This window comes from Oratosquilla oratoria, chromosome 1, assembly GCF_046742065.1.
Source record: "Oratosquilla oratoria isolate Oo_2021 chromosome 1, ASM4674206v1, whole genome shotgun sequence".
In the NCBI taxonomy this organism is placed as follows: Eukaryota; Metazoa; Arthropoda; class Malacostraca; order Stomatopoda; family Squillidae; genus Oratosquilla; species Oratosquilla oratoria.
This window is the reverse complement of record NC_134777.1, coordinates 27,096,001-27,115,249: the sequence shown is the minus strand read 5'-3', so window position 1 is coordinate 27,115,249 and position 19,249 is coordinate 27,096,001. Positions and strand designations below refer to the sequence as shown.

Genomic DNA, 19,249 nt, shown 5'->3' with positions numbered 1-19,249 from the left:
GAGCTATGCTCATGGTGTCATGTCTTTGTATCTCACTGTGTCTAGTTTACTCATAAATTTATGTATAGTTTTTGCACACAGTATTGTTTTATCCAGTTTGTTCCAGATATCCACCACTCTGTATGGAAAACTTTTTTTTTCAGGTCTCTTCTATAACTACACTTTTTGAGTTTCTTATCATGTCCCCTTGTATTTATCTTACCACAGTTTAGTAAGTCCTCTCTATAAAGGACTTCTGTGCCTTTCATGATTCTGTAAATGGTCAGCAGTTTGCTTCTTTCTAATTTCAATTTAGCCAGTCTCTCCTCATGTGACAGATTTGAAAGTGTTGGGGGCATTTTTGCGGCTGCTCTCTGGATTCATTCACTTTTCTTTATATTCTTTTTGGTACAATAGTCTAGGCCTTGTTTGTGTGACTAGAATTTTTTTTTACCATTTCTCTGTCTAAATAGGTAAAAGTCACTTTTATTGATCTTAGCAAGTTGTAAGATTCTCTGAATTTTTTTTTATCTGCTTATCAGGGGACATGTCATTTGAGATTACTCCCAGATCTTTTTCAGATCCCACTTTCTTTACTTCTTTAGTTCCAATTTTATATTGTCCTGATATTCTTTTTTTTTTTTTACTTTTTCCAAACTCTATTATGCTACATTTCTTTATGTTGAAGTCTACTTCCCACTTTTGGATCTATTTCCATACCTTGTTTAGGTCTGTCTGTAGTGATTCACAATCTGTTTCAATATACACTTTCTTCAGCAATTTAGCATCATCTGCAAAGAAACTCATGTAACAATCCACATCTTCATCTATGTCATTCACATAGTGAACATTATTGGAGCCAATACTGATCCTTGTGGAATTCCACTAATCACCTCCCAAGCTGAACTCTTTTCTCTGAGCACTACTCTTAGTTTTTCTGCTATGCAAGAAATCCTCCATCCAGTTTAGTAATTTACCTTGTGTCCCTCCTATGTTTTCCATTTTTTTATTTATTTATTTATTTTTTTTTTGTGTGGTACTTTGTTGAAGACCTTTTGTAAGTAGAAAAGCATAATCAGTCCATCTATCCCTTTGTTGTATTATATCTCTTAATCTTAAGGAGAAACAGATTAAGTATGTGGCACATGATCTTCCCTGTCTGAATCCAGATTGTCTCAGGTTTATTATATTGCTTTCTTCCAGGTGATTTATCCATCTATTCTTGATCATTTTTTCACAAATTTTGGCTACAGTGCTGTAAGGGAGACCTGTCTGTAATTTGTTGCATCTTCTTTGTATCCTCCTTTATGTATTGGTACAGTATTGGCAGTTTTCCAGTCCTTTGGTATTTTTCCTTCTTTGAGTGAGCAACTTATTATGTTATATATTTTGTCTATTAATTCTTCTTTACATTCTCTTAGTATCAAATTTGCAATTCCGTCTGATCGTGTGATTTCCTGACATCAAGGTTTGTGCAGTTCAATTCCTTTGTCCCAATGTACTTTATTCTCTAGTGAAAACCGACTTGAAGTGGTTGTTTATAACTTCAGCCATTTCCAAATCTTCTGTACATTCTATATTTCTGTGGCATAGTTTCATCATTTCCTGTTTATTTTTAGGTTCACCATTCACATACCTATAGAATAGTTTGGGTTGATCTTTACATTTTTCTATGATGTCTTTTTCATAGTTTCTTTTTTCCTCTTTGTGCACTTTTACATATTCATTTCTGTGGTTGATTTGCCACTTTCCATGATTTTATTTTTTTCCATTTTTTCCAAGCTTTATCTCTTCTATCTTACAAAGGATTACAAAGGCAAAGCATGCCGACAGGAGACCTTTTGATCCATATCTAGGTCGGATGCAAAAAAAAAAAAAAAAAAAAAAAAAAAAAAAAAAAAAAAAAAAAAAAAAAAAAAAAAAAAAAAAAAAAAAAAAAAAATTAAAACTATAACAATGTAAATAACAATTAAAATACATAAATAAATGCATTGGTATAGTTGAATAACAAACAAACAGGTAAATAGTAAATGATAATAAATTGACATATAACTAATAATAAATGAAAATCAGACAGACAAATTATAACAAAACAAAAACAAATAATATAACATAAATTATAATAATTACAGCATCTTACTTAGGTATTTATCTAAATGATTCTTAAAGCTTCGAACTGAACTACATTGCACTACCTGTGCAGGAAGTTTATTCCATTCATTAACTACACGGTTGGCAAAGTTGTTTCTTCCTACTTCCAAATTGAATCTATTTCCGGACAGTTTGAGACCATTGTTTCTTGTCTGATTCTCATTCAATGTGAAAATTTTGTCACTTTTGATGTTGTCAATTCCCTTTAAAATCTTAAAGACCTGTATCAAGTCACCTCTGAGTCTACGCTTTTTTAGGGAAAACAGATTCATGTGCTTAAGTCGATTTTTGTATGATTTATTTTTGATATTTGGAATCAGTTTTGTGGCTCGCCGTTGTACTTTTTCCAGTCTGTCAATGTCTTTAATGAGATTCGGTGACCATACGGAAACAGCATATTCCAAATGTGGACGAACTAACGATTTATATAGCTTGTTAATGAGTGATGGACTTTTGAAATCAAAAGATCGCGCAATCAGTCCCAGAATCTTATTTGCTTTCTCAGAGGCTGAAATACACTGCTTGGATGATTTGAGGTCGTTACTGATAATTACGCCGAGATCTTTTTCACTATCCACTTTTGTTAACGAATTTCCAAATAACTTGTAATCGTACTTGCTGTTATTTTTACCTATGTGCATTACCTTGCATTTACTTGTGTTAAATTTCATTAGGCACTTTTCAGACCATTGCTGTAATTGATCTAAATCTTCTTGAATATCTAATTGGTTTGAGTGATCATTTGCCACTCCGCACAGTTTTGTATCATCAGCAAATTTGGAAACAGTAGATTTTAGTCCATGGTCTATATCATTTATATATACTATGAATAGAAGTGGCCCAAGAACGGAACCCTGAGGAACTCCACTTGCAACACTTTTCCATCCAGAAGTTTTTCCATTTAAAACAACTCTCTGTTTTCGACCTTTCAACCAATTACTAGTCCAACCTAATAGGCTACCACTTATTCCATGCAAAGCTAATTTAGTAAGTAGTCTTTCGTGTGGGACGGTATCAAAAGCTTTTGCAAAGTCTAGATATATTAAATCTATATTGTTTCTTTTGTCATAATTCGAGACAACTGTGTTGTAGAATTCGAGTAAGTTAGTCACGCAAGAACGTTTCCGTCTGAAACCATGTTGGCTATCATTTATCAAACGGTTACTTTCTAAATGATATTCGATAGCATCTCTGATGATAGTTTCCATTATTTTTCCTACGATTGAAGTCAAACTAATAGGCCTATAGTTATTTGGTTTCTTTTTGTCACCTTTTTTGAATATGGGAGTAACGTTAGCTAGCTTCCATTCTCTTGGGACATCTCCGGATATGATGGATTTCTTGAAAATAATTTCTAATGGAACAACAATCTCATTTTTCATTTCCTTTAAGATTCTTGGATGCCAACCGTCAGGCCCTGGTGTTTTATTAACTTTGAGTTTGTCTATACACCTTTTAATTGTTTCTTTTGTTATATTTACCGTAGTGAGTAAGTTTACCCCAGACTTTTCACAGGTTTCAGTTTGGAATTCACTTTGAGGTGTTTCGTTTACGAATACCGGGCTAAAATAATTGTTTAAGAGATTACACATTCCTTCATTTGAATATTCAAGTTGACCGTCAGCAGATAATAGTGGACCAATGTGATTCCTAACAACCTTTTTATCTCTAATGTAACTATAGAATTCTTTGGGATTCTCTTTGGATTTCTCAGCGATGTTCATTTCGTATTGTCGTTTTCTTTTTCTTATTGTCTTTTTTAAATCTCTCTGTATTGATACATAACTTTCATAGTCATTAGATGCACCCGAGCACTTATATTTCTTATAAGCCTGTCTCTTTTTAGCAATACTTTTTTCAGTTTCTTTGTCGAGCCACTTTGGGCGAGCCTGATTTGGGGGACGTCTGTCCTTAAAAGGAATGTAAGTTTGAATCATCTTAGTGAGCGTATTTTGAAATATTTCCCACATCTGATCTACAGGCCTTTCGTTTAATTTTGCCTCCCAATCTGTAAGCTGAAGCTCCTGATGTAGTTCTATGAACTGAGCTTTACTGAAATCGGGTATTTTAGAAGCACAAGTATCTATTCTAAAATTGTTTAGGAGTTTGAATCTGACTAAGTTGTGATCGCTATTTGCAACAGATTCACCGACTTCTACATCAGTTGCCATGCTTTCGCGGCTAGTGATCAATAAATCGAGTAAGTTTCCATATCTTGTGGGCTCTTTTACATGCTGAATTAAGTAATTGTCACCAAGAAAATCAATCAAGCGACTACCTATATGGCCATGTTCAAGGGTCATCCAATCAATGTCAGTAAAATTGAAATCACCCATTATCAATAAATCCCGGTTGCAGAAACTAGACAGTTCTTGAAATAACAGTTTGTCGTCTGCTAATGATAATGTCTTTGGCCTATATATTACACCTATATTCATTTTTTGTCCATTTGTTTGGGTTAACTCAACCCACAAACTGTCATATGCATCCTGTTTCACTTTCTCTAAAACACAAGCATGAACATTGTTTTTAACGTACAATAGAACACCCCCACCTTTCTTGTGGTTTCTATCCTGATGAAAGTGTTTAAATCCCGCAATATTAAATTCAGCTTCGAACTCTGTACCATTCAACCATGTCTCAGTTATTCCTATCATATCGAGATTTTCGCTTTTGACATACGCCTGTATTTCTTGAAATTTGTTCCTAATACTACGAGCATTAAAGTACATAGTTTTAAGAAACTCTTGATTATTTCTTTTTGACACATTTTGAGTTTCAATATCATGTCTTATATTATCATTTTGTTTTTTATTTATGCCTTGCTCTATATTATTATCTTTCGCCTCAGTGCATCTTTTGTATGTATGTATGTATATGTAAATAATTTTTATGCTTATTGGGGATGATTTTTCAGATTCTATGACACAACAAAAGGCCAGATTACAATTGATGGGCAAGATATAAAGACACTGGACCCATCATGGCTCAGGGGCCGTGTGATTGGATTTATCAACCAAGAACCTGTCCTGTTTGCAACAAGTATCCTGGAAAACATTCGTTATGGGCGACCAAATGCAACTGATGAAGAGGTTAGTAATTTGCCATGAGTAAAGGTGGGATGTGAAGTGGAGGAAAAATGTCCAGTAAAGTAGAAAGGAGTATAGAGGTGTTAACAAAATATCATTAACTTTTTTGCTAAGATAGCGGACTATACAGATGTTTTGGCCACCCATATCTACTTCTCTCAATCTTTTTCAACTTCTATTAATTTTTTACTTTCCACCCCTCACATACATACTCAGATCACAAAATTCTGTACTTTCAAATCTCTCAGAAATCAACCCAGCCGTGAAACCATTTCCAAGAAAAGCAGGAATTGCATAGACACATCTACATCCAGGTCACTACCCTGTATCAAAACAGTACCAATATAGAATCAGTCTGGCAAAAGATAACAATTGCTCTAGATGCAATGACAACACAGAAGACACAGCTCCTTATCCTACACTCTTTTTTTCTACACAACAACACAAAACTTTTTAAATGAGTGACTTATGGGCTGTAGTGGGTTTCCCTGGGACCGCAGGTGGCAGGGGAGAATGAGGGCAACAGATTGATTCATTGATGGTAAAGAGACAAGTCTCTGACATTCATTCTGCAGAACCACCAAAAGTAAATGCCCTTTGATGGTCCTAACAAATTATGCAGTTACAGTGTTACCCTCTGTCCAGGTAAATGAAATTGTCTGGTGTTAGCCAGAATGTAACCCCTAAAATGTATAAGTTGAAGAAACTTATTGGGTTAAAGTCCAAGCACTATCCCTAAGCTAAATGAAATTTTATAAAACTTTGCCAGACCAAATTTGTTAAACCTTGCATTAGGTTCAAGGGATGAGGGACACTATTCTACTCTTTACAATGGTGGGAGATTATCCACAAAGATAAGTTTTGGTAAACTACAGCCGCTAACAAGAACAACTCTTCAGGACTTTAGTTTTAAATCATGAGAGTTGCTTTAGAGCTCATTGTGGTGTGTCATAGTTTTAGAAAGAGAAGTGACCTTATTTGACATTCTGGCTAAATGTATTAATACTTCCTACATTGTTGCTGGTCTGCATGAAAATATACTAGAAGATGTTCCTCTTTATCATTTCTCTTACACTTTGATATATCTAACTTCAGCAGAGTTAATCAGGTGCCCTGGTTCTCTCTTTCAAGAGGCCTGCTGAGTAAAATCATCAGAAATTAACCAGAAGAAATTCATAAGTAGGCATCACTGACTCAAACAGTTTAACGTTCTTAACGCTGTTAAACTTATGATTAACCCATTTTTATTTCTGGAACTGAAGGTACAGGAAGCAGCCAGACAAGCAAATGCACACAACTTCATCTCCAGCTTCCCAGAAGGATACAGTACAGTGGTTGGGGAGAGAGGAGTAACTGTTTCTGGTGGGCAGAAACAGCGAATAGCAATTGCCAGAGCTCTTCTGAAGAACCCCAATATACTGATTTTGGATGAAGCTACCAGGTAATTTGATCTTGAGACACAATGAGAAAGAGAGAGAGAGAGAGAGAGAGAGAGAGAGAGAGAGAGAGAGAGAGAGAGAGAGAGAGAGAGAGAGAGGGGGAAGGAAAGAGAGAGGGAGGGAAAAGAAGGAGAGGGGGAGGGGAAGAAAGGAGAGGAGAGAGAGGGAGGGGAAAGAAAGAGAGAGAGGGAGGGGAAAGAAAGAGAGAGAGGGAGGGGAAAGAAGGAGAGAGAGGGAGGGGAAAGAAGGAGAGAGAGGAAATGGAAGGAAGGAGAGGAGAGAAGAGAAAAGGAAGGAAAGAGAAAGAGGAAGGGAAGGGAAGGAAGGAGAGAGGGGATAGGGAATGAAGGAGAGAGGGGATGGGGAATGAAGGAGAGAGGGGATGGGGAAGGAAGGAGAGAGGGAATGGGGAAGGAAGGAGAGAGGGAATGGGGAAGGAAGGAGAGAGGGAATGGGGAAGGAAGGAGAGAGGTGATGTGGAAGGAAGGAAGGAGAGAGAGGGAGGGAAAGGAAGGAGAGAGGGGATGGGGAAGGAAAGAGAGAGGGAATGGGAAAGAAAGGAGAGAGGGAATGGGGAAAGAAGGAGAGAGGGAATGGGGAATGAAGGAGTGAGGTGATGGGGAAGGAAGTGAGAGAGGTGATGGGGAAGGAAGTGAGAGAGAGGGGATGGGGAAGGAAGTGAGAGAGAGGGAGGGGAAGGAAGTGAGAGAGAGGGAGGGGAAGGAAGGAGAGTGAGGGAGGGGAAGGTGGGAGCGAGAGGGAGGGGAAGGTGAGTGTGAGAGGGAGGGGAAGGAGGGAGAGAGTGGGGGGCGAAAGAAGGAGGGAGAGAGGGGTGAAAAGAGGGGGGAAAGAATGAGGGAGAGAGAGGGGGGAAATAAGGAGGGAGAGAGGGGGGAAAGAATGAGGGAGAGAGGGGGGGAAAGAAGGAGGGAGAGAGGTGGGAAAAGAAGGAGGGAGAGAGAGAGGGAGGAAAAGAAGGAGGGAGAGAGAGGGAGGGGAAGGAAGGAAGGAGGGAGAGAGAGGGAGGGGAAGGAAGGAAGGAGGGAGAGAGAGGGAGGGGAAGGAAAGAAGGAGGGAGGGGAAGGAAGGAGAGAGAGAGAGTGAGAGGGGAAGGCAGGAGAGAGAGAGAGAGAGAGAGAGAGAGAGAGAGAGAGAGAGAGAGAGAGAGAGAGAGAGAGAGAGAGAGAGAGAGAGAGAGAGAGAGAGAGAGAGAGAGAGAGAGAGAGAGAGGGGGAGGGAGTTAAAGAGAGAGAGAGAGAGAGAGAGAGAGAGAGAGAGAGAGAGAAGGAATGAGTCAGTTAAAGACAGAGGGAGGGAGTGAGTTAGAGGAGAGAGAGAGAGAGAGAGAGAGAGAGAGAGAGAGAGAGAGAGAGAGAGAGAGAGAGAGAGAGAGAGAGAGAGAGAGAGAGAAAGAGAGAGAGAGAGAGAGAGAGAGAGAGAGAGAGAGAGAGAGAGAGAGAGAGAGAGAGAGAGAGAGAGAGAGAGGGGGGTTGAATAGATCCAATTTCTAGTTCTAAATATTCACCTATAACCTCAAAAAACTTTTTTTGAACCTGTGACCTCAATTTACTGTTTCATGTAAATAGGAGAGCCAACAGATAATCCTCTTAGAACTTCTGCCAAACCCTCGTGTGTATATATGTATGTATGTACACACACATACGCCACAGTGCCTTTCCCCCTTATAAAAGGGTTGGCTAAATCAAAGCACACATCCACCCTACACCTATCCAAAACCAGTCATTGTTCCTTCCCATCATAGTTCCCCATGGATGAAAGGTCAACTCTGTCCCTCCAGTCACTGCTTAGTTCAGAATCAATGCAACAAGACACCAACACTTTCACAGCAGGGCCTGACAGCCAAAGCTGGTTTACCTTTCATCTCTCCCTTGCCTCATCTGCTTGAGAAATATATAGAGAAGACAAGAATTCCCTTCAGGCTGCACCATTTCCTCATTCATTCACAGTTAATCTCCACTTGTATCTATCTCTTGCCCTCTCCCTCCCCTGACTGAAAGACATTCATCTTGCATCCAGTGTCCTTTTCACTCCATTCATCCACCTCATTCTTGGTCTTCCCATGTTCCTTCCACCTACCTCTGTCTTCTACTTTCATTTTGCTAGTTTTTCCTCACTCATTCTTTCCATGTACTCAAATGATCCAAGCATTTTCTGATCAACTTTATCTGCCAGTTCTCTTTCTATCCTTGCTCTCCACCTCACCTCTACATTTCATTTGTCACTCCAACCGTCTTTGTAACCTCTACCACATATGTTTAGTACCTCATCTTATACATGGCTTGGCTTTTTTTTTTTTCCCCCTCTTCTTTCAGATTCCAAGTCTCAGCTCCATACAGTGCTGTGGGCAAAATTACTCCCTTGTACAATCTTCTCTTTAGATTTATCTCCTGATACTTGTTTCTCATGACACTTTTCATCTCCCACCAACATTTATTTGCTTTCCTTATTCTATAATTCATTATCTCCACTCCTTGTTACATGTGATCCTAAATACTTAAAACTCTCATGTTCCTCTGGCCTCTTGCCCTTAAAATCACGAACTCACTGCCACCATCACCCCTTGTACATCTCATCACCTTTCTCTTACCCACGTTTACTTTCAAATTCCTCTTACATACCTTCCCAAACCTCACCCATAATTGCTTCAGTCTGTCCGCCAACTCAGCTATAATCTAGTCGCTGTTAACAGTTATTTAGGACTACTGTACATTGATGGTTCATTAAATGTTTACACTAATTCGTGTGAAGTTAAGTTTCCAAGCCATATATTTATTCTTCCAGCATTCTATTACTTCCTTGTGTACCTCATCCATACACTGATGAATTGAAATTATAACACTGTTTTCTTTGGTCACAGTGCTTTAGATGCTGAGTCTGAGGCAGTGGTTCAAGAGGCACTGGAGAAATGTGTTGTGGGTCGAACTGTGTTAATTATTGCCCATCGTCTCTCAACTGTGCAGAATGCTGATGTCATTGCAGTCATGGCCAAAGGAAAATTGGTGGAGGTAATATTTGAGATAATATTATTGCATACAGATATAAAGTATACATAAAAAGTACTTTTCTTTTAGTCATTTAGATTTTATCATGGTGTAATGTGTGTTGCCTCAGGGAGCTCTGTTATTAATTTTTTCCCCCTCTCTTTCTCTCTGGGTATTGTTTGACAGCTTGGAACCCATGAAGGCCTCAAGAAGCTTGGGGGTGTTTATGCATCACTGATTAAACAGCAGCAGCAAGAAGAACAGTTGGAAAAAAGAAAGACATGGGGGCATTAATAATGATGATGTATAATCAATTGATTAATTGTTACCTTGAATTTCACCAAGTGGAAAGGCCGCAGCCCCCACACTGGCTAGTAACAGTCCTTGGGCCCTCCCACAAATCTCTCTAGGGAGCAAATTTTGATTGTTGCCTGTGCTGTATTAGTGTGGGACAATTTTTTTTTTTTTATCATCAGCTGAAACTGGTAGGAGGAGGGGAGCAGTCAGTTGTCAGCCCCCCTATGTGTGAAAAAGTGTTAGAAATATAGTTGAAGTTGATAGGGAAAGATCTTAGGTCCACCCCTTATACCTCCTGATGAAGGTGAAGGGGTTGACAAGTTTTGAAAATAGGCAGCTTTGCTGTCTATCATGCAGGACTACCACATGCAGGTACTCATCTTTAGTCCCAGGAATAATGTATATATTGTACATAAGAAAATCTCATAAAATATCAGATGCATTGATGAGATAGAGGATATTGACGAGTAATTTATTACCTATTTTTATCAAAGATATGAGTGCAGTTTACATACATATACCAAAGGCCTTTTCCCCTTATAAGGGGGGTGGCCAAGTCAAAGCACACACCCATTACATACACAGTTAGAACCCATTTAATACTCCTCCCATCTCTGCACCTTGCGGATGAAGTCAACCATGTCCCTTGTCACATCACTTGGATTAAGAACAATGCACAGAGGCACAACACTTCCATAGCAGAACCCAGTAGCTGGAGCTGGCCCCACTGAGACAACCCTTACTCCTCATCAATGCAAAATAATTTAAAAAGCAGATGAGAAGAGTATCCTTTTGGGCCAGTCATCCTTTCATCCATTCTAAATCTCCTTCCATTTACTCCTATTTTTTGCTCACCTTTTTCCCTGCTGAACAGAAATTCCATGTTCATCCCTTACTACATCTATCAACCTCATTTTTCTTTTCCTTTCAAGCTCATTCTTCTGCTTACCACATACTTTTAGTTTGATTTTCCTCATTCATTCTTTCATTTCACACTTTTTGCTAGTCTTTTCTTATTTATTCTTTCCATATGCCCAAACTTTCTCAACACTCTTCAACCTGCTCTTTTCAGCAGCTCTCTTCCCACCCATTTCCACATTTTGTACCTCCACAGTTTGTACATTTTTACACCTCCACAATTTGTACATTCTTGTAACACATATCATGTTTCTCAAACACTTTATTTCAGAAACATTTAGACTCTTCTTTTTTGCCCTCCTTATATTTCAAGTCTCTGCTCTGTACAGTGCCAAGGATGCAATCTTTCCCTCGTACAATCTTCACTTTGCATTCATCCACTAATACCAGTTTCTCGTAATACTTCATTCCACTGAGACTTGTTTGAAGATGGTAACTGCCAGCAGTTTTGAAGACAAAGCCTTTATGAAAGGTGTCCAGAAATGGAGGGGCATCCATCACTTTTACTGGTTTTGAGTTAAGCACGGGTATATATAGGCTTTTCATATATATAGGCTTTTCATGATCCATACTTAACTTAAAACCAGTAAAAGTGGCAAGGATGACCCTCTGTTTCTGAACACCTCATTTGTTGTATAACATTTCACTCATTAAAGCCTTTTCAAGAACAAATTTTTTGAGGTAAATGTGAAAAAGTTCAGAGTAAAACATTGTACAACCAATAATGGCTTCAGCCTCAAATGGTGTTTAACTCTGCCAAAACTCAGATTTTTACTTGCCTTTTTATTCTGTAATTCATCTCTACATCCACTCCACTGTTCATTGACACATACCCCACCAAATACCTAAAAGTCACTACTTCTCTCAACCCCTCACTCTTCATATTATTTGTATGGGTAATAGATTTTATTTGAATGTTTTAACTAGTATGTTTGAGTCCTCTTTGAGAGGATGTTCTGTGATGTTAAACCAAAACTGAATTGTATGTTTTCTCTATTGGTGGGTATCAATCAACTCTAACAGGGTGATATGACGCATCAGGCAAAAGGCACCCAAAGTAAAATACAGTAGTAAAGTGAGCCTAATATATGCATACAAAACTGTACTCATAGTTGCACATAGTCTTTCAGTTCTCCAGATTTTACATCATGGACTGAACAGTTATCTGGCATACAAGAATCCCACTCTTTTTTTAAACACAAATACTTATATATATATATATATGTATGTTTGTGTACTTATGTTTTTTTATCATATATGCTGAAAAATATAAACCAACAGATAATACAATGCCCCTTCACCCTTACAGGGGGGTTAGCCTGCCAAAGGATGCACTCACCCTTCACCTATTCCACACCCATTAGTTTTTCCTTTTGAACAATTTAATGAAAAGGGTGCTTTGTGCTGCTGTTGAGACTAGCAAAGGTTGGACATCTTTGTAAATAAATGCACTGACTGTGTTGTCCATTTCTTACAGTTATATAATTTCTGTTTACCGTGATGAATCTATCCTGTAGGCAACTATAGTATCAACAACTCTGATCACCCTCTTCATGTGTGTGACCCAGAATAATAATAATTGCTGTCTTGAGTTTCTTTAACTGGAAACCTGCAATTAAACATTGCACTGTTGTCTATTTTGTATTAGTGAATTTAAGAACATAAGAATGAAAGAGATTGCAAGAGACCATAAGGCCTACACTAGGCAGCTCCATGTCCATTACCACCTATCATCCCCATCCATAAAGTTTTCTAACCTTCTCTTAAAACAACCAATAGTTTCTGCACTTAATACTAAGTCTATTCCATTCATTAAGTACTAATGATAAATCAATTTTTCCCATTTCCTTCTTAACCACTTCGGTATGATGATGCCTACATAGGCGTCATGAGCGCAAGTGGGTACACAAGGATGCTGGCATCGGCGTCTTGATTATATATATATTTTTTTGTAGCGGTGCATGAGTTGTCCCTGGATTCTGTAAACTAGTTTGATCACATTTTCTGTGTTTATTATTACTCAGGGTAAAAGAGAAAGAGTAATACAGCAGTGACTTTATATTTTATAATGGGAGTAGTGTGAAGCAATACATATGGCTGCCGATGCTGTGCACAAGAATTTGAGTCGTATTGAAGTGGTTAAATCTAAATTTGTCTAATTTAAATCCATTGATGCGAGTTCTGCCCCGTTGTCTTAATATGATGAAGTCTGGATCACCCTGGTTAAAGCCCTCGACCCATTTGAATACCTCTACTAGATCACCCTGCACTATACATCTTTCCAGAGGGTGTAAGTTAAGGTGCCTAAGCCTGTCTATGTAAGATAAATTTCTGAGCCCATGTATCATTTTGGTCATTCTCCTCTCCACTGATTCTAGTGAGTGACTTTCTGTATCACACACCATAGTACATAATATAAAAATGGGAGCCTTCACTGGCTGTTAGCTCTGTTTATTTGAAAAGGTGGAGGAATACAGCTGAAGTTAATAAGAGAGGTATTCTGGACCTGGTCCAGACACCAAATGTCAGCACCATAGGGCTGCAACTCCACATGAAGGAGAAGATGGATCTAGATTAATATTCCAAGACCTTGAATCATAACCACAGCCATTTTACAATATTCTTAAGAAAAAAAAGAATACCATACCTCTCTCTCCAGCTAGCTTTAAGACATCTCCAGGCCTAGATGATATACACTATAATATATGACCTACACCTAACTGCAACATTCTTTACACTAAACTTCTTCCACATATCCAACAAGAAAGAGTCCATTAAAGAAATGTCTTTAGTATTCTTTTTATTATGGTAATCAATAACATATTTGATCTGATCTGATGCCTTGGGGGTTAAAAAGTATAATGAGAAATAGACATTTGGAAATAGATGCTAAGAGGAGATTGTATAAAGGGGTGATTGTGTTGATGGCACTGTATGGGGCAGAAACATGGAACATTAGAGAGGAAGAGTAAATGTGTTTAAGGTAAAATGCCTGAGAAGTATGGTAGGGGGTACAAGGCTGGATAGAGTGAGAAACAAAGAGGTGGAAAGGGAATTGGGAGATAAGGTGGATAAAAGAGTGTTGGGATGGTTTGGATACATCAAAAGAATGAGTGAAGAAAGAGGTGTGGAAGGCAGAGGTGGAGGGTGTGAATATGAGGTGACCAACGATGAAATGGATGGATGGGGTAAAAGGGGCATTGGGAAATGGGAATGTCTGTTGAGGAAAGAAGGGAAAAGATAGAAGATAGGGGTGAGTGGAGAGTGGTTGTATATGGATGATGCTGTGATGCATGGAAGGGAATGGGTGGGGGGATGGGGGAGTGAGGGAGTATGTATGAATGATATTTTGGTGCATCCCAAAGGGATTTCTCCCCATCTTCTTTTTTTCTGCATGAGGGGATGGAGAGTGGGCTCACTGACTAAAAGAAGTGACCTTGCTGTGGATGTGCTGTGTCTTGCTACATTGCTTCTGACCCAGGGCAGTGAGGGAGATGCAGGGATAACCTGTTATCCAGGAGAAGCAAAGAAAAGAGGGAGGGAGTGGAGTATGTGGGGATGAAATGGGTGGTAGTGAATTTAGGCCTTTGACTTTGGCTACCTCCCATGTAAGGGGGAAAAAGTCCTTGGTATATGTATGTATGTAATAACATATCTAAACAGATCCTCCCAAACTGAGTGTCAGCTTATACTTAGATGACCTAGCCTTGTTCTGTATCAGAACCAAACTACTCATACCAGCAGCCTTCTCCAAAAAGCTGTAACACAAGTAAGCCAATGGGCTAAAGACCGTGGATTCTATTTCTCTGCCTCTAAGACAGTCATGCATTTTTGTAGACAACACTATCTGTCACCGTGTACTTTTGAAGATGACATTGCTACAAAGATTGTCCATCAACATAGATAGGAAATACCACCCTCCTAGTAGTAGAACCAACCTATTTTCTGATTTTCTGGGTCTGATCCTCACCAATAGACCCACCTGGACTCTCCATCTTAGATATTTAAAAGCATCTTGCTTCCAAACTTGTGATCTGAAACTGCTGCCCCACACAATATGAGGGGCAAACAGACTTTGGAACTCATACCAAGCCTTCATACAAAGCAGATGCATGTCAAATCTACTCTGCCACACTCACAGTCCTCTAAATACCATATGATTTTTTAGCCTGCACTTTAGCACAGGTACCTTTCACAGCACTCCACTAAAAAATTTTTACAAAGTGGGCTCCCCTTGACATCCAAAGTTCCCATCACTAAAATTTCTCTACCACATCAAGAGCACCTCTACTAACCCAGTCTTCCATATCATTTAAGCCTCTACATCCCCTCAGAAAACTGACAGATACCCACATAATGCTTTATCCATATAATAAGACAATGACAGAACTATTAATATTGAAATAGTTGACAAAGTCCTTTCTATGACAACACTACCTGAGCCTTCTGGCTACTTCTTTGAATACATCTCTGCCTCCCCAAGTGACAAGTGAATCTAACAGGAATATCTTCCACCTATTGAGTCATTTAAATCCTATTCCAACTATTGAGCAAGTTACAAAGCAGTATCCCCAACTGAAACAAGATTTGGATCCCTCCCTCCCATTGCCTCCATGGTTACCACTGAACTTGTCAACCTTGCCACCCCACCTATTATCCACAACTAACCCTGACATCCAATATAATAATCTCAAATTCATGAAGTGTCCACCTCCAACTTCTGGCACCTGCTGGTCAACCAAATTCATTTATGGATCATCCAAATCACCACCCACTTCAAATCTACCCTTTTACTAAGTACCATCTAATGTTGGCATCCCCATCAGTATAAAAGGTTGACAAGATGGATCAAGAGCCAGCATCCACCCCTTTCAATGCTTGTACTCCACTACCCAGTTCTCCAATCCACAATGCTGAACATATATCAAAGATGCTGGGAACAACACCCAGCACACCATCTAAAAACAAACCCATATATTCATGGGTATCTTCATATCAATGTAACTGAGATTTTGAAACAGCATTAGTGCACCTAAGAAATAGACACACACCTCACACAATGCCAGTCCATGACAAGAGATAACCTTCTCATTTGTCAATGTGAGGCTCTTCTCACAATACTATATATATTACTAGAATGTCCAATCCACACAACACTATAGTAACCATCTACTCTGTCATCTATCTACCTTCAATAACAGAGGCACTACATCAAATCTTGGATGATAGAACACCAATATTTTCATCATTCTTCTACATCTTCAAAAAGAGAGAGAGATCCTAGCCAAACCATAAAATTCTTTGACTAACTAGACCAATATGTGAAATACAACATACTATACCCTGATAGTGCAAGTTTGTCTACTGCTGTACAGACCATAACAGCAACAACAGCTTATTTCTCTTGAAACTAAACAATATAATAAATTAAGTACCCTCAGATGCATACCTTCAAAAAATATATTCTCAAGACACAAGAATTATATTAACTTACACTCGGGTCACCATACAGCATATAACAGGATCAAAACCTAATTGGCCTGGAAACAAAGAAGTTCAGAAGACAGAACATTATCTTATACTGTTTAACATTCACACAGTACAGAAAATACAAACTTTTTCTCAGTGATTGATGGGCTGTGGCTGCCTAGCTGGATACCTTAAGGGTGCAGGTCTCGTGGAGGAGAGAACCATAGCCAGATTGAATGATGAGTGATACACTGAAAGTGATACTGTTTGTTTAAGTAAACAGTTGTGGGAAATTTATTTAACTCTACAAGATGATATATTGTTGAATATTAGATTAAGGATATTTAATGCCCCATTTCTTAGGAAATACTGTATTTTATGATAACTATTGTCTTTAGTTTCACTGACTGGAAACCTGCAGTCCCAAAGTGGCTAGCAATAGTCCTCAGGCTCTCTCATATATCTCTAATAAGAAATTTTGAATGGTTGTGTTACATTAGTGTAAAGCAGTTTTTATGTCAATGGCTCACAGTAGCTTGAAGAAATGGCAATGGTCTGGCATACAAATGTCATTGTTATTAAATATGCAGAAAATGCTAAGGAGTGGTAACAAGTGTCCCTTTAAATGAATTAGCTAATGTGCTTTTTTGCCACAATAGCATCCTTTACATATTTTGTTCCATGATACACACAGGCTGTTGCTGGTCAGCTGAAAGGTGTAAGTCTTTAAGAGAGACCAGGAGCAATGGTCTGATCGACTGATGCACAGTTTTATGCAACCTTATGACAAAATGGCATTTTAGTAAACTGGAATGCCATTTTGCCCCAATTCTGACTTGCAATGGAATAGAATAATATAGTGTCAGACAGTACAAAAATTAAAAAGGGTCCCTTCAGATTCTATTATGTTAAGAATAATGGCTATTTTGTGCCTCCATACTATTTGCTGCTTTACCTTCTGCTATCTATAACTGATATTAAAAATAAGCAACACCTATTCATGCCATGACTAGTGGTTATTCTAGTTGTGCAATATGTTATCCCTGAGTGTTGTGTAATTATCAATGAACTTCATGACATCTAACATCCAATTGCTGGCAAGATTTCAAAATACATACTGTGTTACATAGGTGCATTTGGAATAATAGTAATTGTTGCCTCAAGTTCCAATGACTAGAAACCAGCACATTAACCAGTAATGGGCCTTGGGTCCTCTATAGATCCCTCTAGGAAATTTTTTTTGGATTGATGCCTGAGTTGTATAAGTGTAGGTTTGTTTCTATGTCACTGTCTAGCACAAAGAAGAGGGGAGTAGCCACCAGTTGTCAGGTTTCCATATGAAAAAAAGGTTGTGGCAAATAGTTGAGGCTGATAAAGATCTTGGGCCTCATCCAGAGACTGAGTGTTAACCCTAAGATAGAGGAAAGTGTTGAAAGTTCTTGAAGATGGCTGGCAGGGAAATGATTTTCTCTGATATCCATTTTGCAGGATTACCTCGTAACAGGTATCTGTTGTTGGTCCTCACATTTAAATGGAGATATACAGTATATGATGCAAACCCTGCTGAACATTGCTCATTATAGTTCTTATACTTGTAGCGATGCTACTGCGAGAAGAGAAAGAGGTTTTGTGAGTTCATCTTCTTTATTGTAAAGTAAGAGTGAATTGATTTTACATGTGGCCAGGAGCTGATACATATACAGTGCAGGTAGTCACCCGTGATGTATAATTACATAATTGCACTGGATTAGATTAGATCGAGTCAAGCAGGGTCTAGTCACATGGGTGGCAATATGTGCTCTACACCACATGGTTGTCATTGTTGTACTGGTACATAATAAAGAGAAGAAACTTATATTACAGATAAAGGAGTAGAACTTGGGAGTTATAAGAGGAATTTCATAAAAATGAGGGCTTTGGGCTAACCTTGTCAAGTATTTGACAATTTAAGGTAATTGTTTCAAACCACTGCAGTCCTTACACACTAGTTCCTAGGTCTATTCATGTTTAAGTGGACAATGATATGGCTGTGGGCTCATGCTCTCTGGCATACATTCAACTCATTGTCCTATGTTGAAACAGTATCGGTACAGAATTGATCTAGCAATAGATATTATTGCAGCCATTTTATTGAAGATATAGAGCATGTTGTATTAGTCTTACACTCACTCTGGTAGCTTAACTAAAATCCTACCATAAACCAGTGACAGGAACTGTCTTACATTAACACATGGACATTCTAAAACTTCTTCCAGAAATCTTTGGGAGACCCTTGGGACTACTGCCAACCATTGTGGGGTTATGGGTTTCCAGCCAATGAAACTTGAGGCAACCATTATCATTATCATCATCCCCATGCTGTTATATTACACTCTAAAAAAACATGATTAAAATGCATCTTGAAAAGCCTTGTCAAACTATTTGAAGAATAAAAATTTACTACAGGTCTTAGCTAATGTTCCCAGTAACACTAAGAAGTGTATAGCTGTATGAATGCAAATGTGAATATTTTATAGTACTTGTCTTTGAAGAAAAAACTATTTATCATGCCCTGGGGCAGAAGAGAATAGCCAAATTTTCAGAGGTAGTTTAATTATTTTATAAAAGAATAAGATGATAAATCAGGGAATAAAATTCGTGAAGTATCTGTATAATTTTTATTAAAACCTTTCAGTTTCTACAGAAAATATGAAAAAAATAATGGAATGAAAATTTATTATTTATATCTATATACATACAGACAATTACCAAAGGCTCTTTTCCCCCTTACACGGGAGGTAGCCAAAAGACAAAGGCATAGAAACCACTCCCACCCATTCTATCCCCTACATACTCCACTCCCTTCCGCCCTCTTCCCTCCCTCTTATCTTGGCACCTCCTGGATGACAGGTCATCCCTGCATCTT

The 19,249-nt window shown here is 38.4% G+C and overlaps 1 protein-coding gene across 3 annotated transcripts in view; it reads left to right on the top strand.

The window, feature by feature from the left end:
- LOC143032357 (mitochondrial potassium channel ATP-binding subunit-like) overlaps positions 1–18,991 on the top strand; it is a 53,104-nt gene extending 34,113 nt beyond the window's left edge. For all 3 annotated transcript variants that reach the window (XM_076196974.1, XM_076196982.1, XM_076196993.1), the window contains exons 14-17: positions 5,048–5,222; positions 6,482–6,660; positions 9,537–9,684; positions 9,847–18,991. In XM_076196974.1, the coding sequence (XP_076053089.1) occupies positions 5,048–5,222; positions 6,482–6,660; positions 9,537–9,684; positions 9,847–9,954 (610 nt within the window). In that variant the 3' untranslated portion in view covers positions 9,955–18,991. The remainder of the gene's footprint in view (positions 1–5,047; positions 5,223–6,481; positions 6,661–9,536; positions 9,685–9,846) is intronic.
- Positions 18,992–19,249: the final 258 nt, after the last annotated feature.